This window comes from Aotus nancymaae, unplaced genomic scaffold (assembly GCF_030222135.1).
Source record: "Aotus nancymaae isolate 86718 unplaced genomic scaffold, 86718_ANA_hifiasm-v0.15.2.pri h1tg000028l, whole genome shotgun sequence".
In the NCBI taxonomy this organism is placed as follows: domain Eukaryota; kingdom Metazoa; phylum Chordata; class Mammalia; order Primates; family Aotidae; genus Aotus; species Aotus nancymaae.
The window spans coordinates 6,901,550-6,924,637 of record NW_026988441.1 but is presented as its reverse complement, the minus strand read 5'-3'; the positions used below and the strand labels follow the sequence as shown (position 1 = coordinate 6,924,637).

General features: G+C 52.6%; 2 protein-coding genes and 1 pseudogene across 5 annotated transcripts in view; 2 read left to right on the top strand and 1 right to left on the bottom strand.

Moving 5' to 3' along the window:
- TMEM143 (transmembrane protein 143) overlaps positions 1-7,314 on the bottom strand; it is a 29,287-nt gene extending 21,973 nt beyond the window's left edge. For 2 of the 4 annotated variants that reach the window (XM_021668518.2, XM_064381083.1), the window contains exons 1-3: positions 7,088-7,314; positions 6,481-6,721; positions 3,068-3,172 (exon numbers count right to left, since the gene is read on the bottom strand). In XM_021668518.2, coding sequence (XP_021524193.1) covers positions 3,068-3,172; positions 6,481-6,721; positions 7,088-7,110 — 369 coding nt within the window. In that variant the 5' untranslated portion in view covers positions 7,111-7,314. The other 2 variants (XM_021668517.2, XM_021668520.2) reach the window with 2 other exon arrangements.
- LOC110567821 (large ribosomal subunit protein eL19-like) lies at positions 342-1,033 on the top strand (annotated as a pseudogene).
- Positions 7,315-7,559: 245 nt separating the features above from the next.
- SYNGR4 (synaptogyrin 4) lies at positions 7,560-21,307 on the top strand. The gene is made up of 5 exons (XM_012446519.2): positions 7,560-7,733; positions 8,694-8,892; positions 18,075-18,312; positions 20,544-20,683; positions 21,022-21,307. Exons 1-5 carry the CDS (start codon positions 7,621-7,623, stop codon positions 21,253-21,255), a joined length of 924 nt encoding a protein of 307 aa, XP_012301942.2. The 5' UTR covers positions 7,560-7,620; the 3' UTR covers positions 21,256-21,307.
- Positions 21,308-23,088: the final 1,781 nt, after the last annotated feature.

The following is a 23,088-nucleotide window of genomic DNA, read 5'->3' as shown; positions in this document are numbered from 1 at the left end:
GCTGGGACTATGGGCATGCGCCACCATGCCCAGCTAATTTTTGTATTTTTAGTAGACACGGGGTTTCACCATGTTGACCAGGATGGTCTCGATCTCTTGACCTCGTGATCCACCCGCATCGGCCTCCCAAAGTGCTGGGATTATAGGTGCGAGCCACCGCGCCTGGCCAATAAAATTTTTTTAATTAAAAAAGAATAGGCCAGGAGCGGTGGCTCACAACTGTATCTCAGCACTTTGGGAGGCCGAGGTGGGCGGATCACCTGAGGTCAGGAGTTCAAGACCAGCCTGGGCAACATGCTGAAACCCCATCTCTACTAAAAGTACAACAATTGGCTCTTTCCTTTCGCTGCTGCGGCCACAGCCATGAGTATGCTCAGGCTTCAGAAGAGGCTCGCCTCTAGTGGCCTCCGCTGTGGCAAGAAGAAGGTCTGGTTGGACCCGAATGAGACCAACGAAATCGCCAATGCTAACTTGCGTCAGCAGATCCGGAAGCTGATCAAAAATGGGCTGATCATCTGCAAGCCTGTGACGGTCCATTCCCGGGCTCGCTGCCGGAAAAACACCTTGGCCCGCCTGAAGGGCAGGCACATGGGCATAGGTAAGCATAAGGGTACAGCCAATGCCCGAATGCCAGAGAAGGTCACATGGATGAGGAGAATGAGGATTCTGCGCCGGCTGCTCAGAAGATACCGGGAATCTAAGAAAATTGATCGCCACATGTATCACAGCCTGTACCTGAAGGTGAAGGGGAATGTGTTCAAAAACAAGCGGATTCTCATGGAACACATCCACAAGCTGAGGCAGACAAGGCCCGAAAGAAGCTCCTGGCTGACCAGGCTAAGGCCCGCAGGTCTAAGACCAAGGAAGCACGCAAGCGCCGTGAAGAGCGCCTCCAGGCCAAAAAGGAGGAGATCATCAAGACTTTGCCCAAGGAGGAAGAAACCAAGAAATAAAAGCTCCCCCTTTGTCTGTACATACTGGCCTCCGTGATTACATAGATCAGCCATTAAAATAAAACGAGCCTTTATCTGCTTGCAAAAAAAAAAAAAAGTACAACAATTAGCCAGGCATGGTGATGCATGACTGTAATCCCAGCTACTCGCCAGCACTTTGGGAGGCCAAGGCGGGCAGATCATGAGGTCAGGAGTTCAAGACTAGCCTGGCCAACATGGTGAAACCTGTCTCTACTAAAAATATAAAAATTAGCCGGGCACGGTGGCATGCACCTGTAGTCCCAGCTACTCGGGAGGCGGAGGCAGGAGAATCGCTTGAACCCAAGAGGCAGAAGTTGCAGTGAGCCGAGATTGTACCACAGCACTCCAGCCTGGGCAACAGAGTGAGACTCTGTCTAAAAAAAAATAAGAATATAAATAAGTAAATAAAAGGTAGCTCAAATTCCTAAGCCCAGAACTGTGCCCTTACTCCTCCCTGCAGCTCTCTCTCAGCATCCCACCACCGTCTTCCACACCTCAGTACATGGCAGCTCCATCCTCTGGGAGGCTCAGGCCGGCCCGCTGGAGACACACCCTGACTCCCCTCTTTTCCTCCCCACCACACCCCCGCAGCCAGCACATCAGCAAAACACTGACGCCTTCCAACACCACCAGCATCTGAGCGTTTTCCACTATTTCCACCGCTATTACCCTTGTCGGAGCTTCCATTATCTCTCACCCAGACAAATATAATAGACTCTTTAATAGATGTCCTTGCCTCTGACAGTCTGTTCCCTACACCGCAGCCAGAGAAATCCTGTTAACACCTAAATCCGCTGCTCACATATCTCCTCGGCTCAGAGCCCCCCAATGGCTACTGGCTCACTCAGGGTCAAAGCAAGGTCCTGAGCCGGGCGCGGTGGCTCAGGCCTGCAATCCCAGCACTTTGGGAGGCTGAGGCGGGTGGATCACTTGAGGTCAGGAATTCAAGACCAGTCTGGCCAATATGGTGAAACCGCATCTCTAAAAAAAAAAACATGAAAATTAGCAGGGCGAAGTGGTGGACACCTGTAGTCCCAGCTACTGGGGAGGCTGAAGGAGGAGACTCACTTGAGCCTGGAAGGTGGAGGCTGCAGTGAGCCGAGATCGCACCACTGCACTGCAGCCTTGGCAAAAGAACAAAACTCCATCTCAAAAACAAAACAAAACAAGACAAAGCAAGCTCAGAATTGATGACTTTTTTGGAGCTGTAAAAAAAAAAAGAAAGAAAAAAAAAGCAAGGTCCTCACAGTGGCCCACAAGGCCCAGTACGATCTGTCCCCATCTCCTCTGCCCTCATATCACACCCTCCCTGCTCTTTCACTCTCCTGCAGCCACAGTGGCCTCCTCACTGTTCAACACTCCAGGCCTCCGCTCACCTCAGGGCCTTTGCACTTGCTCTTCCGTCTGCTGGGAACATCCTCCCTCTCCAGGCATCCATCAGGCTGGGTCCCCTTCTTCACTAAGACTTTAGTCCACTTGTCACCTCCTCCGGAGCCCTTCCCCGCCCACCCTGTCTGAAACAGGCCCCATCTCATCCCTCTTTATCTCACTACTCTGCTTCATTGCTCATGGCATTTATCACCACCAGGCATCATATATACATATATATATTTTTTGAGACGGAGTTTTGATCTTGTTGCCCAGACTGGAATGCAATAGTGTGATCTCAGCTCACTGCAACTTCCACCTCCCAGGTTCAAGCGATTCTCCAGCCTCAGCCTCCTGAGTAGCTGGGATTATAGGCATGCGCCACCACGCCCAGCTAATTTTGTATTTTTAGTAGAGATGGGATTTCTCCATGTTGGTCAGGCTGGTCTCAAACTCCTGACCTCAGGTGATCCACCCGCCTCAGCCTCCCAAAGTGCTGGATTACAGGTGTGAACCACCGTGCCTGGCCATATTTTATATTTATTTAATTCCTTGTCTCCTCAGTTGGAATGTCGGCTCCATGAGTGTCACTTCATCTGTCCTGTTGACTGCTGAATCCCCAGCACTTAGAATAAGGGTCAGACTCCAAGAAGGTGTCAGGGAAATTTGCTGAATGAGCCGATGAGTGAACAAGCACCACAGGGCTGGAGGGGCCCCGTCCTCACCTGCAGCCGGGCCAGGATTTGGTGGTAGTGGAACAGGGTGCAGAAGTCCACGTGGGCCGAGAACGCCTCCAAAGCCGCCTTCTCTGCTGGACTCGAGTGGAATTCCTGTTACCTCAGGAAGCAAAACTTCTCTGTAGGCCTCTTCCCCTTCCCCGAGGGGATGAATTCTTTCCCCAGGCAGCCTATCTATACAATCAGGGCTCTGGAATTTTAAATTTTCTTCTGGGGCCGGGCATGGTGGCTCATGCCTGTAATCCCAGCACTTTGGGAGGCTGAGGTGGGTGGATCACTTGAGTTTAGGAGTTCGAGACCAGCCTGGTCAACATGGTGAAATCTTCTCCACTAAAAATACAAAAATTAGCCTGGCGTAGAGGTGTGCACCTGTAATCCCAGCTACTCAGGAGGTGGAGGCTGGAGACTCACTTGAACCAGGGAAGCGGAGGTTGCGGTGAGCCAAGATCACACCACTGCACTCCACAGTAGACAACAGCGAGATTCTATCTCAAAAAAAAAGAAAAAGAAAAAAAGTTTTGTTTCGGTTGGGAGGGAGCTGATCAATTGTATTCAAACTGAGGCAGCCGAATATACTGAAAAATTATATTGGGTTTAAAAAGCTAGAGGTTCAAGTTTTTCCTTTGACACTTCCTAGCCAAAACTCACACAATTCCAGGAACTGTCTGACAGTGTAATATGATCCTCTAAAGGAGATGGAATTATTATTATTATATTGAGACAGGGTCTCATTCTGTCACCCAGGCTGGAGCTCAGTGGCATGATCTCAGCTCACTGCATCTTCAACCTCCTGGGATCAAGTGATCCTCCCATCTCAGCCTCCTGAGTAGCTGGTACTACAGGTGCCCACCACCATGCCTGGCTAATTTTTTACAATTTTTGGTAGAGGTGGGGATCTCACTATATATTTCCCAGGCTGGTATCGAAATCCTCCTGCCTCAGCCTCCCAAAGCCCTGGGAGGCTGAGCCACCATACCCCACAGGTTGATGGAATTATAACCTCTATTTTTCAGAAGGAGAAACTGAGGCTCTGGAAAGTTGCTTGCTAAGGGCTGCAGTGTCTGTGGGAGGTGACTGCAATCTAGGCCTGCCTCCAGAGCACACATTGAACCACTTCTTTTTGCTTTTTTTGAGATGTAGTCTCACTCTGTTGCTGAGGCTAGAGTGCAGTGGCACGATCTCAGCTCACTGCAACCTCCACCTCCCGAGTTCCAGCAATTCTCCTGCTTTGGCCTCCCGAGTAGCTAGGATTACAGACATCTGCCACCATGCCTAGCTAATTTTTGTGCTTTTTTTTTTTTTTTTGAGATGGAGCCTTGCTCTGTCACCCAGACTAGAGCGCAGTGGCGTGATCTCGGCTCACTGCAACCTCTGCCTCCCAGGTTTAAGAGATTCTTCTGCCTCAGCCTTCCGAGTAGCTGAGACTACAGCTATACGCCACCACGCTTGGCTAATTTTTTTATAGTTTTCGTAGAGTTGGGGTTTCACCATGTTGGCCAGGCTGGTCTCGAACTCCTGACCTCAGGTGATCCACCTGCCTCAGCCTCCCAAAGTGCTGGGATTACAGGCGTGAGCCACCGCGCCCCACCTTGAACCACTTCTTTATGTTTCCTATCTCAATGTCCTGTGTAATTGTCTTCACTTCTCTGAGCCTCAGTTTCCTCACCAGCAACAGAGGATTACACCCTCTTTCTCAGAGGGCTACAGTGAGAATTTGATGAGATTACAGGTGTCCTATATACACGTGTTTATATATGTGTTCATATATTTGTGTATTTATGTGTGTGTATATTTGTGTATTTTTGTATGCATATATTTGTGTGTGCATGTGTTTGTGTATGTATGTGTACATATTTGTGTGTGTATATTTGTGCATGTGCATTTGTTTGTGTATATTTGTGTACACATCTTGGTGTATTTGTGTAAGCATGTATTTGTGTGTGTATTTGCTTGCAAATCCTTGTGTGTGCATATTTGTGTGTGTGTCTAGAATTGAGTGCATACAGTAGGTGTTCAATAAATACATGTTAAGTGAATGAATGATGGTTGGGTGTGATGGCTCACACCTGTAATCCCAGCACTTTGGGAAGCCGAGGTGAGCAGATCACTTGAGGCCAGGAGTTAAGACCAACCTGGACAACATGGTGAAAGTCTGTCTCTATTAAAAATATAAAAATTAGCCAGGCGTGGTGGTGGGCACCTGTAGTCCCAGCTACTCAGGGGGCTGAGACAGGAGAATCACTTGAGTCCAGGAGGCAGAGGTTACAGTTAGCTGAGTTTGTGCCACTGCACTCCAGTCTGGACAAGAGTGATAGACTGTCTCAAAAAAATAAATAAATAAGGCCAGGCGTGGTGGCTCACACTTCTAATCCTAGCACTTTGGGAGGCCAAGGTGAGTGGATCATGACGTCAAGAGATTGAGAACATTCTGGCCAACATGGTGAAACCCCATCTCTACCAAAAATACAAAAACTATCTGGGCATGGTGGTGTGCACCTGTAGTCGCAGCTACTCAGGAGGCTGAGGCAGGAGAATCACTTGAACTCGGGAGGCAGAGGTTGCAGTGAGCCGATATCACGCCACTACACTCCAGCCTGGTGACAGAGCAAGATGTCTCAAATAAACAAATAAATAAAATAAAAATAAATGAATGGATGACCATCCTCAATAATGACAGGTATGATGACGATGGTGGTGGTAAGAGCTCAGGTTCTGGAGTGAGTGAGACCAGGACTAGAATGAGGTAAATGTGGCACCCTAGGGTGCAAAATTTAATGGGGAACTCACTCTCAGGGTCAAGCAAATGCCTCACTTGCCTAGTCTGACTCTAGAGCTGGCCTAGTCCTGAGCCAGCTCTAGAGTCAGACCACTTTGGTTCAAATCTAAGCCACTATGCTTGTGGCCTTGGGTAGGTTACCTTCCTTTCATCTGCTTCTATTATCTCATTGGGGATGATGGTGGTATCTCTGTTACTGATGATTCAACAATACATGAAAAATGCCTGGCACAGTGTCGTAGAGTCATAGCTCAAATCGTGTGATAACAATTATAATTATAGCATTGTGACTTTATAGGTACAATTATTATCAGGCAGCAGAAATAGTAATCGTGAGGATGATTACTATACCCATCTTACAGAGGGAAAAACCATGCCCCAGAGGGTGCCTGTTTAAGTACTCAGAACAAGCCAGAGTCGGAATGGATGCTGCATCTGCATCTCGGAGGCCTGGCTCCACCATTCCAGCTCATCAACTCCCGCCCACTAGGGAACACGAAGGGACCCGGGAACTTCAACTCCCAGGAGGCCCCAGGGCAGCTCTCTACAGCAATTAAGGCCCTGCCGCCGCGAGGCCTGCTGGGAGTCGTAGTCCCCAGGCTCTTGGACCCGGGACGGGCGGTACCTGTATTAGGAGGTGGAGCAGCTGCTCCTTGGAGAAGGGAATGTAGCGCTCGCGGTACTGCTGGGCCCAGTCGCGGGGCTCTGTGGGGTTCCACATCTTGCGATACTCCCCCATCTTGGCCGCCAGCGATGAGATGGTCCGGGGGGGCCCGAGGGCCGCGGGCAACAGTGGCAATACTCGGACCCTGGACCCCCAGACTCCCCGGGTCATATGCAGCATGGCTAGACCCTTTCCCTGGAGCCTAAACAGAGGGAAATGGGCAGGGGTCAAAAGGCCATCTAGAGGAAAAGCGACCTTTCCACCTCCACGTCCCACCCTCCAGAAGCCATCCCTACCCAGGCAGGGCGCAGAGCTCATCCGCTCGCCTCGAAGCCCCTCTTGCCCGTCCCCTTCCCACACTGCTCAGTTGGCCTGGGTCCCAGACAGGGGTCAGAGGTCTTAGGTTCTGGGGCGTTTTGCAGGCCCAGAGACCTTGTAGTGGCACAACGTTTCTTCGGGGTCTAGACAGCAAGGTAGATCTTAAGAGAACAGGAAATGCTCGGGAAGGTTACCTAGCGGGTGCAGGGCCACCCTCCCTGGCCATGCAAGCCCCTGCTCTCTCCCTCACCTTAGCCAAAGCTTGACTGTCATTGAGCCTCCTGCGCATGTGCAGAAGGGTGTCCTGGGCTCCCGAGGTTCGGCTTCAGCCAGCAGTAAAACGCATGCGCAGAGCCTGGGTCAATGCGCGCTGTCCATTCTCCCCGACGACTCGCTATCTCAACTACGCATGCACCAGCTGCCTCTCTTTCTCTATTACAGGCCTCGTTTGGGCGCGACGCATGCGCCGCAGGAGTGTCTCCTTGTCCGCTTGCTTCAAAGGGAAGGGGCGGAGTGGGCGCGAGGCTCCCCGGAGGAGTGGGGCGGGACAGAGCTCCCGCGCGCAGTCAGCCAACGGCGCGCAGCCCAACGTCCGCCGAGGCCACGCCCCCGCTCGTGTCAGCTCTTGAGTAGGCGGAAAGAGGGAGGGAGCGGGACTTGAGAGCAGCCAATCATCTGTGGAGGAGCGAAAAGGCGGGAAAAAGCGGAACTAAAAGAAGGCTGAGGTGACGCCAGGGAGGGACCAGAAGGGGTGGGCAGGCGGAAGGAAGGCTGGGCCCCCAGATGACGCAGATTGGCTCTCTAGAGAAGGGGCGGCCCTTTGTCAGGCGTCGTCACCCCCAAACCCCAGCACTCCTATTCCAGGTCCTTAAAGGGGAGACTGCGATACTAAGAAGGTAGCCCAGTGCCGAGGCCTGGCCTCATTCTAAGGTTCCCCGCAAATCCGAGGTCCCGACTCCCAGCTTGAGGAAGTGCACTTTCATGAAAATTGAGCTGAATTCGAAAGGGAGGCCCCTGTTCTGGGAAACAGCCCCAAATGACAGGGAAAGGCTGAAATATGCCCTGATACCTGGGTTCTCCACGATGGATGCTGTCACCCCTAAACCTAAAAGGGATTCTTCGGGTTCAGACCTCCCAGGGGCTCTGACCTCAATGGTGGCACCCCCTAGTCCCCAGAAAATCCCACCTGTGTCCTCTCACAGAGGGACCCCATCCTTCTGCAACCCCTTCTGCTCCTGGGTCACAGGATGTAGTCCCCAAATATGCCAGCCCTCCCTTGCACTCCACCTCTGAGACCCCTGGCAGCCCTCTCACCCCACAGTCCCCTTAGCCCACATTCCTGATTTCTGGAACATGAAGCAGTCCCTTCACTTAGTCCCCCCCACTCCTGTAACCCCCAGAATCCCCCTCACCCCAGACCCTCACCTCTCTGAAATCATCCATAAACCCCTTAAACCACACCTCAACTCGGCGTCAGCAACTCTCTCACCCTGCACCGACACCTCTCCAACCCCCAACAACCCTACCACCCCACACAACCCCATTCTTGGGACCCCCCCATACCCTTATCCTATGCCCCCCACTCCTGGGGCTCCCAGAAGCCCCCTCAAGACACAACCCCATTCCCTGCAACCCACCTGCACCCCCATCCTATGTCCCCCACTTCTGGGGCCCCTGGCAGCCCCTTCACCCCACACTCTGACTCCTAAGAGGCCCAGCAGCCCCCTCACCTCACACAACTCCATTCTGGGGACTCCCCCCTACATCCCTACCCCACATCCCCCAATCCTGGGACCCCCCAACAGCCCCTCCACCTGCGCCCCTGACTGGCATCCTCCATCTGTGTCATCCCACAGCAGCCGAGCCCAGGGCCGGCCTGGAGCCCCAGACAGCAGCGTCCAGCAGACAGTGCCGAGCACCCCGGCTCCCACCTCCCAGTGCCCCCAAAGGAGAGCAGCTGCCATGCACATCCCAGAAAGCCTCCAGGACCTGGCCAACAGCAAAGCCGTGCACTTTCTGAAGAGGCCCAAGACCATCATTCGGGTCTTCGAGGGGGTGAGGCCCTCCCCTGGCCAGCCTGTGCCCCTGGGTGACAGGAGCCAGGAACTCTCAACTCCCAGACACAGTGCGGGAGGAGGGGGGCAAGGAAGGGGTCAGACGGGGAAACAAAGCAACAGGGACCAAATGCTGACGCCACCTTTACCTGAGCACCCCACTGTGGGCCCAGTGCTATAGAGGCACTTATGGACTCTTGTAGTAAGGAACAGGCCTCAGAGTAGATGCCGCGAGTCCTGTCTCTGAGATAAGAAAACTGCGGCTCAGAAAATTTAAGTAATTTTTTTTTTTCAAAACAATCTTAATTAGCCAGGTATAGTGGTGCACACCTGTAATCCTAGCTACCGAGGAAGCTGAGGCAGGAGAATCCAGTGAACCTGGGTGGCAGAGGTTGCAGTGAGTGGAGATCGTACCCCTGTACTCCAGGCTGGGCAAAAGAGCCAGACTCCATCTCAAAAAAAAAAAGAAAAAGAAAAAGAAATAAACAGTTTCACTGTGTCACCCAGAGTGCAGTGGCTTGATCTTGTCTCACTGCAACATCCACCTCCTGGGTTCAAGCGATTCTCCTGCCTCAGCCTCGAGAGTAGCTGAGATTAAAGGATTAAAAAGATAGGGTTTCCCCATGTTGCCCAGGCTAGTCTCAAACTCCTGACCTCAAGTGATCTGCCCACCTCGGCCTCCCAAAATGCTGGGATTACAGGTGTCAGCCACTGCACCCAGCCTAAGTAAATTTTTTAAATCTGAGCTGTCCAGTGGGGTAGCCATAGCCACATGTGGCTACCTCCCTTTGCACTAATTAAAAATGAGAGTCCAGGCCGCGTGCAGTGGCTCACGCCTGGAATCCCAGCACTTTGGGAGGCCGAGGTGGGTGGATCACCTGAGGTCGGGAGTTTAAGACCAGCCTGACCAACATGGAAACTCCGTCTCTACTAAAAACACAAAACTAGCCAAGCGTGGTGACATGAGCCTTAGTCCCAGCTACTTGGGAGACTGAGGCAGGAGATTCACTTGAACCTAGTAGGCAGAGTTTGTCATGAGCCAAGATATTGTGCCATTGCACTCCAGCCTGGGCAACAAGAGCGAAACTCTGTCTCTAAAAAAAAAAAGAGTCCATTCTTCAGTCACAGTGGCCACATTTTACATGCTCAATAGCCACATGTAGCTGGGGACTCTCAAATGACAGTATAGGCAAGGTGTGGTAGTTCACACCTGTAATCCCAGCACTTTGGGAGGCCAAGGTGGGCAGATCACGAGGTCAGGAGTTCGAGACCAGCCTAACCAACATGGTAAAACACCGTCTCTACTAAAAATATAAAAATTAGCCGGGCATGGTGGCATGCGCCTGTAATCCCAGCTACTCAGGAGGCTGAGGCAAGAGAATTGCTTGAACCCGGGAGGCGGAGGTTGCAGTGAGCCGAGATTGAACTGCTGCACTCCAGCCTGGGCGACAGAGCGAGACTCTGTCTCAAAAAAAAATTAGCCAGGCGTTGTGGCACAAGCCAGTAGTCCCAGCCCCCGCTTAGGGGGCTGAGGCTCAAGGATGGCTTGAGCCCAGGTGGTGGAGGTTGCACTCCAGCCTTGGTGACAGAGTGAGACTCCATCTCAAAAAAAAAAAAATTAGTACAGATATGGAACATTTTCTTTCTTTCTTTCTTTCTTTTTTTTAAAGATGGGGTTTCACCGTGATGGCCAGGCTGGTCTTGAACTCCTGACCTCAGATGATCCACCCACCTCGGCCTCCCAAAGTGCTAGGATTACAGGCATGAGCCACCGCGCCCGGCCTAACATTTTCATTTCTATGAGATAGCATTGGCTAAGGTCATGCAGTAAATGGCAGGGAGGGGCAGGATTCAAACTCAGATCTGTGAGATGCCAGAGCCCATTCATTTTCCACCTCCCAGTTGAGAGAGGAGGAGGAGAGGAACAGGGGCTGGGGCCTCTAGGAAGAGAATGCGGAATGCAGACCTGAAGTACCAGATGTGGGGTGGTCACTGTGTGCTGGGCACTATGCCAGCGTTCATTTCATCATCACCACATTCCCGAAGAATCTGGCCACTGGAGTCAAATCCTCATTCAGCCTAGACTTTGCTGTGTGATCTTGAGCCAATCACTGCTCGTCTCTGGACTTCAGTACATGAAGGGTTGGGGCTGTGGCTCTGAGCTTTCACCTATGCTGCTTCCATTGCTCTCCTTTAACAGAATTGGAAACTGAGGCCCCGGGAGATGATGAGACTGGATCGAGGTCTTGGGAGTAGGTGGGGTTCCCCAGCTGAAACCCAGGGTCTCCACTCCCAGATTCCTAATCCAGAGTATCTCCTCTCGGCCCCTTCTAGAGCCTCAGGTTGGAGAATGAACAAACAGGCCTGGAATCCTGGCTCAGCCACGTGCTGTCCATGCAAAGTGGCATACTGCCCAGTTTATACCTCGGCCAGGCCTGGCATAATTACCAGTAGCAGCCCCTTTCATTCTCTTTTTTTTTTTTTTAAAGATGGGGTTTCACCATTATGGCCAGGCTGGTCTTGAACTCCTGACCTCAGGTGATCCACCCACCCCGGCCTCCCAAAGTGCTAGGATTACAGGCATGAGCCACTGCGCCCAGCCATGCACCTTTCATTCTCAAAAGTGCCCCTTTTGTTTGATGGCCTGCATGGTCACCCTATGTCTGTGTGACCTTGAGCAAGTTACTTGATTTCTCTGAATGTCTCCATGCTCTCATCTGTGAAAAGAAGATCCTAATACACTACTCCTAGAAAGGATGGTTGTGAAAATGAAACAAATTAATGCCTGTAAACTGATTAGCATGGGCAGGGCAAGTAATCTTTCCTTAGTGACTTTGTTTTTTTTTTTTTTGAGACTGAGTCTCGCTCTGTAACCCAGGTTGGAGTGCAGTGGTGCCATCTCGGCTCACTGCAACCTCCGCCTCCTGGGTTCAAGTGATTCCCCTGCCTCAGCCTCCTGAGTAGCTGGGATTACAGGCACATGCCACCACACTTGGCTAATTTTTGTATTTTTAGTAGAGATGGGGTTTCACCATGTTTGTCAGGCTAGTCTCAAACTCCTGACCTTGTGATTGGCCCACCTCAGCCTCCCAAAGTACTGGGATTACAGGTGTGAGCCACTGCACCTAGCCTATTTTTTATTCTTTTCTTTTTATTTATTTTTTTGAGACAGAGTCTTGCTCTGTCACCCAGGTTGGAGTGCAGTGGTGTAATCTCAGCTCACTGCAACCTCCACGTCTCAGGTTCAAGCAAGTTTCATGCCTCCCAAGTAGCTGGGATTACCAGCGTGCGCCACCACACCCGACTAATTTTTGTGTTTTTAGTAGACATGGGGTTTCGCCATGTTGGCCAGTCTGGCCTTGAACTCCTGACCTCAAATGATCCACCCACCTTGGCTTTCCAAAGCCCTAGAATTACAGGTGTGAGCCACCGCGCCTGGCCTTAAATAGGGATTATTATCAAAACACGTCATTACTTGTGAGTGAGAAGAGGGCCTAGGATAATCGGGACTTGTGTGCGTTGTCCTCCCCCGGGGAAAGAGGGGACTCTTGCAAACCACATCCCAGCACTGGATCCTTCGCCAACGTTAGCTCCTCTACTCATCACAACCCTGTGACACAGGCATTCTGATCCCTGTTTAACCCATCGGGAAACTGAGGCTCACAGAGGTTGAGTGACTTGGCCAAGGACATCACCCAGCTGGCGAGCAAGTCCAACTCTGATCCACCCACCTGTCAGGAAAGCCTCAGAAGGCAGAGTGGGTGGCAAGGGAGAAGGAAGCTCAGCTGGTGTGGACTGGTGCGGGGAAAAGGAAGGAAGAGCCGCCAACCATGCCAGACGTTCTGGTCATGGACTTTGCCCGCCGCCTCCATCCGCCCGCCCGCCCTCTCCTCCTTCCCCCCTGGCCTGGCTCCTCAGTAGGGAGTCTCTGGGCAGCTGGTTCTCTTGTCCTCGCTGCCGCCTGCCAGCTGGTGCCTTAACTGATGAATCTTTGCTCCCTCCCTCGGGACAGGCCAGGGAGGGCATGGAAGGAGTTTGGACTGAGGCTTCAGAGGGAGAGGGTCCCTCCAGCCTATATGAGCCCCTGCTCCTCAAATTTCCAGTGCCCCGGGCTCATGCCACAGCCCAGTGTTTTGGAGGTCAGTGGACAGCCAGCCTCCCCACCTAAATGTCAGGAGGGCTGGATTCCAATCCCCCTTCCACCGCTTACTGACCTTGAGAGGACACCTACCCTCTCTGAGCAAATCACAAGAATGACCATTTTCCTGAGGACCTACTAGAGCCAGGCCCCTACCCCTACATTCCTCCTTTTCATCATAGAAACAGGCTGGGAAACTGAGGCTCCAAGAGATGGGTGATTTGCCCAAGGCCATACAGCTGGCACAGTCAGACGCGTCTGGCTCTTTCCACGCCACCATAATGGCTTCGATTTATCACCTGTGAAACAGAAATGAATCAATAACCTCCCCCACGTGGGGCCGGTGTGAGGTTCCAGGGAGGTAACGCAGGCAAAATGAATATGGGCTCAAAAATGATCGATGTGCTTTCCCATCCTCCACCTGGCTCTGCCTCAGACCAGCAGGGCAAGACACTCCCCCTCTAGAGACTCAGTTCTTCCAAGGGAGAATCATCTTACAGCCTCCCTCCCAGGGTCGCTGTGCAGATCCAGTGAGATGATGGATGTGAATACCCTTGGTTATTGCCAAAGGGCGAGGCACAAACAGGGAGTCAGGGTGTTGCTGTTGTTGTTGTTCACAGAAGGCAATTAAGGCAAAGGAGAAGGGAGGATGGATGGAAGCTGAGGAGTTTAGGGGTCAGTTCTTTGCCTCCTCCATCTCCACTCTGAAGGGCAGGGCAAGAGCCAAGACGAAGCCAAAGTCATTCACTGTTTGAACACACATTTGCTGAAGTCCAGTCTAGTGCTGGGTGCTGGGGACAGAGAGAAGGGGCCGGGCGGCTGGGTGCGGTGGCTCATGCCTGTAACCCCAGCACTTTGGGAGGCCAAAGCGAGCGGATCACCTGAGGTCAGGAGTTCAAGACCAGCCTTACCAACATGGAGAAACCCCATCTTTACTAAAAATACAAAAAATTAGCCGGGCATGGTGGCACATGGCTGTAATTCCAGCTACTTGGGAGGCTGAGGCAGGAGAATTGCTTGAACCCAGGAAGCGGAGGTTGCGGTGAGCCGAGATCACGCCATTGCACTCCAACCTGGGCAACAAGAGCAAAACTCCATCTCAAAAAAAAAAAGGTGTGGAGGACAGGCAATGTAGCTCACGTCTGTAATCCTAATGCTTTGGGAGGCTGAAGCAGGAGGATTGCTTGAGGCCAGGAGTTTGAGACCCACCAGTGCAACATAGCAGTACTGTCTCTACAAAAAAGTAAACGTTAGTGAGGCTTGGTGTTTCGCACTTGTAGTTCCAGCTACTCAGGAGGCTGAGGTAGGAAGATCGCTTGAGCCCAGGAGATCGAGGCTGCAGTGAGCCGTGATCATGCCACTGCACTCCAGCCTGCCTGCTAGACAGAGTCAGACACTGTCTCAAAAGAAAGAGAAAAGAGAGAGAGAGGAGTCCTGCGTGGAGCCTGTCCAGAAAGAGTTCCAAGTCTAACGAAAGGGAGATTTTCTTTTCCTTCTTTTTTGAGACAGGGTATCAGTCTGTGGCCCAGACTGGAGTGCAGTGGCAAAATCACAGCTCACTGCAGTCCCGACCTCACAGGCTCAAGCGATCCTCCTACCTCAACCTCCCAAAGCACTGGGATTACAGGCATGAATCCCCACACGAGGCTGAAGTGAAGATTTTCAACACTCTGATTCCCTTGGACTACCCACCCCCAACCCCAGCCCATATCATCAACACTGCCAGTTCCAATCAATCACCAAGTCCTATTTTACATGTGAAATATTACTGAATTCCTCAGGGCTCTGGCCTCAGCGTTTCTCACCTGGGCCTCCCTGCCTCCTCTCAGGTGTGTTGGCCTCTTGTCTTGCCTACCTCCAATCCATCAGTCACATGACCCCAGAGGGTGCCTCTAATCCTAAGGTCTGACCCTGGCTGATCCCCGCACAGAATCCTTCCATTCATAACACTGAATGCATTCCATGGCTTCCCAGGCCGGCTCCTGGGCCTGGTGTTCCAGGCCTCCTAGGGTCTGGCTCCAACCCACTTTTCCAGCCTCATCTCACACCAAAACCCTCCACTGAGTTTCTCTCTTATCTCTGAAGTTGCTGGCGCTGCGACATCTGGCTTTTCCATATGCCGTTCGCCCAGCTGGGAATGCCCCTCCTCCTCTTGTCTGCCCGAGAAACTCCTTGTTCTTTAAGGTCCAGTACAGAGCTCACCTTAAATCCAGCCCTCAATCTGGCTTCCGCCTTGACTCTCTCCCCAACACCAGGCCCCAGCCTACCCCCTGGCCTCCCAGATTCCAGGCTCACCCCCTCCAACCCATCTTCACACAGAGGATCTTTCTACACCTGCACCCAGAGCTGCCCCTGCCCGTCCTCTGCTTACAGCCCTCTGTGGTTCCCTATTGTCCTCCAGTACTCCTCGTAAGCACTGCCTCATCCAGAAAGCCCTTCTAGATCAACGCCCCACTCACCCCCCATGTACATAACAGCTTGTGTTTGTCTGGCACGGAGCTGCCCTGCTGCATTGTGACCATCTGGGACAAATCACTGGGACTTCAAATGTTCACTGAATTTCGTTGATAGGAGCCCCTGCCCTCAAGATACCTGGTCCAGTGTGAGGTAGGAGAGCAAGGGGTCAAGGGCAGACTCAGGAGCTAGGCTGCTTTGGTTCAAATCCAGGCTCTGACACACACTGACCAGCTGACTTTTTTTTTTTTTTAAGACAGGGTCTCACTCTGTCACCCAGCCTGGAGTGCAGTGGCACGATCAGGGCTCACTGCAGCCTCGACTTATGGGTCTCAAGTGATCTTCCTACCTCAGCCCCACAAGTACCTGGGACTACAGGTGCATGCCACCACACTAAGCTAATTTTTTTTTTTTTTTTTTTGGAGATACTAGATCTTACTCTGTTGTCCAGGCTGGTTTCCTTAGCTCAAGCGATTCCTCCCACATTGGCCTCCCAAGTGTTGGGATTACAGATGTGAGTCACTGTGCCCAGATTTTTGTTTGTTTGTTTTGAGACAGTCTTGCTCTGTCACCTCAGCTGGAGTGCAGTGGCATGATCATGACTCACTGCAGCCTCAGCCTCCTGGGCTCAAGTGATCCTCCTGCCTCAGCCTCCCAAGTAGCTGGAACTACCAGTACACACCACCACATCCAGCTATTTTTTTTTTTCTGAGACGAAGTCTCACCCTGTCACACAGGCTGGAGTGCAATGGCACAATCTCGGCTCACTGCAACCTCTGCCTCCCAGGTATAAGCGATTCTCCCACCTGAGCCTCCCGAGTAGGTGGGACTACAGGCGCATGCCACCACACCCAGCTAATTTTTTGTATCTTTAGTAGAGACAGGGTTTCACTGTGTTGGCCAGGCTGGTCTTGAACTCCTGACCTTGTGATCCACTCACCTCAGCCTCCCAAAGTGCGAGATTACAGGTGTGAACCACTGCACCTGGCCTTAGCTATTTTTGTTTTTAACATTTTTGTAGAGACTGGGTGTCGCCCTGATGCTCAGGCTGGTCTCGAACTCCTGGCTTGACACGATCCTCCCACCTCAGCCTCCCAAAGTGCCTGAATCACAGGCATGAGTCACCTTGCCCTGCCATTGGTCAGCTAACTGGGTTCAGCCAACTCCTTATCCTCTCTGCCCCTCAGTTCCATTATCTGAGACACAGGGCTGTGAGAAGGGCCTGTGTCCTAGGGTGGCCGTAAGGATGACCAGGGTGAGTGCGTGTAGAGTGTTTCCGTGGTTTATTTAGCAAATACACATAGAAGACAGGCATGGATGCAGACGGTGCGCCATGCACAGACCAGAGGGTCAGGGTTACCAGATCAGTGTCGTATTTGTCTAAAACAAAATCCTGAAGCCAAAAAACAAGAAAATGTCCACATGTGTTAGTTTGGGCAGTCGGCCCCAGGTGTTTCTTATGTTTCTCTTGGAGCGTTTCTGTGTGCTTAGACTGTTTTGCAACTTGAACGTAAGAAAGGAATCAGGCGTGGCTGGGTGCTGTGGCTCACGCCTGTAATCCCAGCACTTTGAGAGGCCGAGTTGGGCGGATCACGAGGTCAGCAGTTCAAGACCAGCCTGGCCAACATGGTGAAACCCCATCTCTATTAGCTGGGCATGGCAGCGTGTGCCTGTAAACCCAGCTACTCGAGAGGATGAGGCAGGAGAATTGCTTGAACCATTGGGCTGGGCATGGTGGCTCACACCTGTAATCCAAGCACTTTGGAGGCCAAGGCGGGTGGATCACCTGAGGTCAGGAGTTCAAGAGAATTGCTCGAACCAGGATCCGGGAGGCAGAGGTTGCAGTGAGCCGAGGTTGCGCCACTGCACTCTAGCCTGGGCTACAAAGCAAGACTCTGTCTCAAAAAAAAAAAAAAAAGGAATCGGAATTAGTGAGGCCAGGAGGAAGGAGACAGAAGTCGAAGACAGAAGGGCTGCAAGTGCCTCCTCTCATTTAGTCCTCGGAACCACCCCAGAGGGAAGAGCTGAGAGGCAGAGACAATAATCACGACTGCAAACACTGATTCAGCTCTTCCCATGTCCCGGGCACAATGCCAAGCATTTTTTGTGGGTACCTGGGTTTGGTGGCAGAAGGAGAGTGTGGAGGAGGCAGGGGTGAGTGGGGAGAGATGAAATTGGAAGAGTGAGGGGAGCGGAGACTCTGCAGGGCCTTCAAGGCCAGGCTTCAGGGTAGGAGTCAGTCCTGAAGCACTGGGGAGCCATGAGGGCTATGGGCAGGGAGGGGCAGGATGTGGAAAGACTCCCCTGGGACCGTGGGGTATGTGGGCTGAGGTGGAGGAGACTGGAGGCAGGGAGGCTGGGAGGAGGCTGGGGCGAGGGCCGAGGGAGGCGAGGGACGAGGCCTGAGCCAGAATGGAGCAGAGGGGACAAGGGGCAGGAAGCTGAGGGCTCTGACACTGTGACAATGACAAGGAGGGAGGGGCCCAGATGGCCCAGTGACTGGGTGTGTGGAAAGACCACAGCACCAGGGAGGAAGGAGGAGCAGCTCTGGGGAGAGGCTGAGCTCCTCTCTGGCCTTGGGGAATTCACAGGTCTTCTCCCTGATCGTCTTCTCCTCCCTGCTGACTGACGGCTACCAGAACAAGGTGGAGTCTCCGCAGCTCCACTGCATTCTCAACAGCAACAACGTGGCCTGCAGCTTCGCTGTGGGAGCCGGCTTCCTGGCCTTCCTCAGCTGCCTGGCCTTCCTCGTCCTGGACACCCAGGAGACCCGCATCGCTGGCACCCGCTTCAGGACAGCCTTCCAGCTCCTGGACTTCGTCCTGGCTGGTGAGCCCCCAGGACCCCCGGCCCAGAGCTGCCCCTCCTCCTGCTCACAGCCCTCCAGGCTCCCCAGGGCCTCCCGGGCACAACCCTTCACCACCCAGCCGGCCTTCACCTTGACTGTCCTCCCAGCAGGAGGCATCTGACCACACATGGCCCAGAGCTTTCCACTGCCCTGGCACCTGCTGTCTCCCCTGGGGAATTATTACTCCTCCCTCAGACCCGGGTAAGGGTCACCTCTTCTGACCCCCAGGAAAATTCTAGCAGCCTCCCTTCTGCCCCGTGCTTCCTTCGCATTCACTTCCCTCATTCACAGAACATTTCTTTTTTTTTTTTTTTTTTTTTTTTTTTTTTTTTTTTTTTGAGAGGGAGTTTCGCTCTTGATACCCAGGCTGGAGCGCAATGGCGCGATCTCGGCTCACCGCAATCTCCGCCTCCTGGGTTCAGGCAATTCTCCTGCCTCAGCCTCCTGAGTAGCTGGGATTACAGGCACGCGCCACCGTGCCCAGCTAATTTTTTTTTTTTGTATTAGTAGAGACGGGGTTTCACCATGTTGACCAGGATGGTCTCGATCTCTTGACCTCGTGATCCACCCGCCTCGGCCTCCCAAAGTGCTGGGATTACAGGCTTGAGCCACCGCGCCCGGCCTACAGAACATTTCTTGAAAGGCCACCACCCAGTGGCAGGAAGCGGGGTTCAGAGCATGGAACCAGACAGACCTGGGTTGGAAATCGCCCCAGCGCCTCCCCACCCTGTGGGCTTGTGCAGCTCTCTTTCCCTCTCTGAGCATCAGTAGAAGCTGGGATGAAATCCCTTACCTGGCAGGAGCTTTCTGAGGATGAAAGGAGATAAAGGAGGCCTATAGTAATGCCGACGGCTACTGGGTGCCTCCCACGGGGCGGGTGCAGATGGAAGGGCTCCAAGTGCCTCCTCTCCTTTAGTCCTCAGAACCATCCCAGGAGGTAAGTCCTGTTCATATTCCCATTTTACGGAGGAGGAAACTGAGGCTTGATGAGGTGATGTAATGGGTACCCAGCTGCTGAATGGCAGGTCACACACTTCAATGCAAAGTCTTGCCTCGTAACCACTACCAGACACTCCCAGTGGAGCCTGGCACATGTCAAGTACAAAATGTGTGTCCTTTTTCTTTGGGGCCTGACCTCCTTCCTCTCAGTCAGCTTGATCTCAACTCCTTGCCCCCGCCGCTCCTCCTCCCCACCAGGCCAGTCCCAGTGACTTAGGGCCAAGAGAGCCCTCGAAGGTCATTGAATCTACGCTGTACAAGAGAACTCCCTGTGAGGGTGGAAATGTTCTATACCTGGGCTTTCTTTTTGTGTGTGTAAAGCAGAGTTGCACTCTGTCGCCCAGGTGGGATGGCAGTGGCATGATCTCGGCTCACTGAAACTTCTGCCTCCAGAGTTCAAGCGATTCTCCTGCCTCAGCCTCCTGAGTAGCTGGGACCACAGGCACCTGCCATCATGCTCAGCTAATTTTTGTATTTTTAGTAGAGACAGGGTTTTGCCATGTTGGCCAGGTTGGTCTCGAACACCTGGCCTCAAGTGATCCGCCCACCTCAGCCTCCCAAAATGTTAGGATTACAGGCGTGAGCCACTGCACCCAGCCTAAAATTCTGTGTTGATGAATAGAAATTTAAACAGCTGCATGTGGCCAGTGGCTCCTGTATTAGCGCAGCTCTACTCCAGCGACTCACTCTAGGGAGGGCTTCGAGGGATTGGAGAATAACTTGTGGGAGATGTGTCAACATAGAAGCTAATAACAATTTTTTAATTTTATTTATTTATTTATGTACTTATTTATTTTTGAGACAGAGTTTCGCTCTTCCTGCCCAGGCTGGAGTGCAGTGGCGTGATCTCAGCTCACTGCAACCTCTGCCTCCCAGGTTCAAGCGATTCTCCTGCCTCAGCCTCCCAAGTAGCTGGGATTACAGGCATGCGCCACCACGCCCGGCTAATTTTGTATTTTTAGTAGAGACGGGGTTTCTCCACGTTGGTCAGACTGGTCTCGAACTCCCGACCTCAGGTGATCCGCCCACCTTGGCCTCCCAAAGTGCTGGGATTACAGGGGTGAGCCACCGTGCCCGGCCAAAAAAAATGTTTTTTTCAATTACTCGTGGGAGGTCATGCAGCAAGACCACCAGCCCTGTCCTTCTCATGCCTCAGCAGCCCTGCCTGAGCGAGCTTTCCCCCTGCCCCTCTTCTCTCCCTGTGATGCCACAGTTCTCTGGGTAATTGTCTGGTTCATGGGTTTCTGCTTCCTGACCAACCAGTGGCAGCATTCACCACCCAAAGAGTTCCTCCTGGGGAGCAGCAGTGCCCAGGCGGCCATTGCCTTCACCTTCTTCTCCATTCCTGCCTGGGTGAGGACAAACCCCTGTACCACCCCTCCCTGGGAGGGGCATCCTCTGCAGGGCAGGGTTGAAAGGACTAGAACATTCCTGCTCTCACTCAGCTCCCCTGGGAGTCAGGGGTAGGGGGGCTCCCCCAAGACTCTGCTGGTCCCTTCCAAGTGCCCCTTCTTCTGAGCAGCCACAACCCAGCATCAGGGCCCGTGCTTCAGCCCGGGGCCCCTGGGCAGTGAGCAGTTCAAATACCGGGACCCTTGTCTTCCTCCCAGGCTGGTCCCCAGCCCAATCCCTCTCCTGACCTGCCCAGCCCAGCCCAAGTCAGCCTTCAGCACGCCCTTTTCTGCCCACAGATATTCCAGGCCTACTTGGCTTTCCAGGACCTTCGAAACGATGCTGCAGTCCCATACAAGTGCTCTTTGGATGAGGGCGGCGTGGTGCTAACCACCCTCTCCCGGCCCTCTGCCACCAGCCCTGTGAACGCGCCCACTGCTGGCCCCAACAGCCTGAATTATGCCAGCTCTACCTTGTCCCCCGGTCTGACCACTCCAAAGGGCCCCCACCTCGCTATGATGCCTGACAATTAAATATCCTTATCCACATCAGTAAAGAGAGAATCCTCCCTCCAGAAGGGTTTCTGAAAACAGCCTTCAGTTCTTCTCATGTCTGTTCCGCTCTGGTCCCTTGAGTGACAAGGGTGGGAAAGAGTCCCACTAGTTCACCTCTGGGGTCTCTGCACTGGGTCACATTTCCATACCACCTCCTGGCACCATCACTGAGGCACCACCTTCGTAGTGATGGATTGGAGGTGGTGAGAGGAGGGAAGCACTTTTTCGAGGCCTGTTTCACACTAAGTCCTGTCAAGCCATTACTCCTGGAGTCCCCACACTGGCCAGGGGAGGGAGGCACAAGGTACCCCACTTTTTTTTTTTCTTTTTGAGACAGTTTCACTCTTGTCGCCCAGGCTGGAGTGCAGTGGCACAATCTCAGCTCACAGCAACCTCCGCCTCCCAGGTTCAAGCGATTCTCCTGCCTCAGCCTCCCAAGTTGCTGGAATTACAGGCACCCGCCACCATGACTGGCTAATTTTGTGTTTTTAATAGAGACAGGGTTTCTCTATGTTGGTCAGGCTGGTCTTGAACTCCCGACCACAGGTGATCTGCCCGCTTTGGCCTCCCAAAGTGCTGTGATTAGAGGTGTGAGCCACCACGCCCTGCAAGGTACCCCATCTTACAGTCGAGGAAGCAAAAGTTCAGAGAGAGAAAATGCTTCCACCTGTGGAGAAAACACGAAGAGGAAGGGCCAACAATGGGACCCAGCCCTGTCATTCAAGCCCAAGCCCAAGCCCTCTCACTCCCCACGGTGACCAAAGACTAAAATCCACACTGTATGAGGAGTCCGTGAACGAGGGTGCTGAGTCTGTGAACGAGATTCAAGGCAGATCCTTGTCTTCAAATAGTTCAAAGACCATCTTCAGGGAGGAGAGGTTTTTATTCTAGGAGAAACCCAGTGGTAAGTGGGAGACTAATGCACAGGCCACAGACGTTCCTACCTGTAGGAGCCAGGCAGGTGACCCCAGCAGGTGAATCGCCTACTAAGGGAGTGGGGGGGACAGGGCTATGTCCAGGAGGGGCAGCCTTCACTCTGCACACATTCGGTAACAGGGCCTCTTTTTTTTTTTCCTGAGATGGCATCTCCCTCTGTAGCCCAGACTGGAGTACAGTGGTACAATCATAGCTCCCTATAGCCTTGACCTCTTGGCATCAAGCATTCCTCCTGCCTCAAGCCCCTAAGTAGCTGGGACTACAGTTGTGTGCCACCACTCCCAGCTCATTTTTCAATTTTTTTGAAGAGATGGGATCTCACTATGTTGCCCTAGCTGGTCTTGAACTCCTGGGCTAAAGCAGTCCTCCTGCCTTGGCCTCCCGAAGTGTTGAGATTATAGGCATGAGCCACCACTCCTGGCCAGCCTGGGGTTTCTAGAACAATGCTGTCCACCTGAAATCTGATGCGACACCCAAGGGCAGTTTAAAATAGTCTAGTGGCCACAGTTAGAAAAGTAAAACAAGGCTGGCTGCAGTGGCTTACACCTGTAATCCCAGTACTTTGAGAGGTGGAGGCAGGTGGATCACTTGAGGACAAGAGTTCAAGACCAGCCCGGCCAACATGGTGAAACCCCGTCTCTACTAAAAATACAAAAATTAGCCAGGTGTGCCTGTAATCCCAGTCACTTGGGAGGCTGAGGCACAAGAATCACTTGAACCTAGGAGGCAGAGGTTGCAGTGAGCCAAGATTACTCCACTGCACTCCAGAATGAGGCTCCATCTCAAAAAAGGAAAGAAAAGTAAAATGAAACAAGTGCAATTAATTTTACTATTTTATTTATGTCAATATATCCAAAGTATCATTGCAACCTGTAA

Excerpts from the sequence above, each read along its gene's own strand:
- SYNGR4 (XM_012446519.2), top strand. The coding sequence starts at position 7,621 with ATGACGCAGATTGGCTCTCTAGAGAAGGGGCGGCCCTTTGTCAGGCGT. Across the intron at positions 8,893-18,074 it reads TCATTCGGGTCTTCGAGGGG|GTCTTCTCCCTGATCGTCTT; the intron begins GTGAGGCCCTCC and ends GGGAATTCACAG. Across the intron at positions 18,313-20,543 it reads CCTGGACTTCGTCCTGGCTG|TTCTCTGGGTAATTGTCTGG; the intron begins GTGAGCCCCCAG and ends GTGATGCCACAG.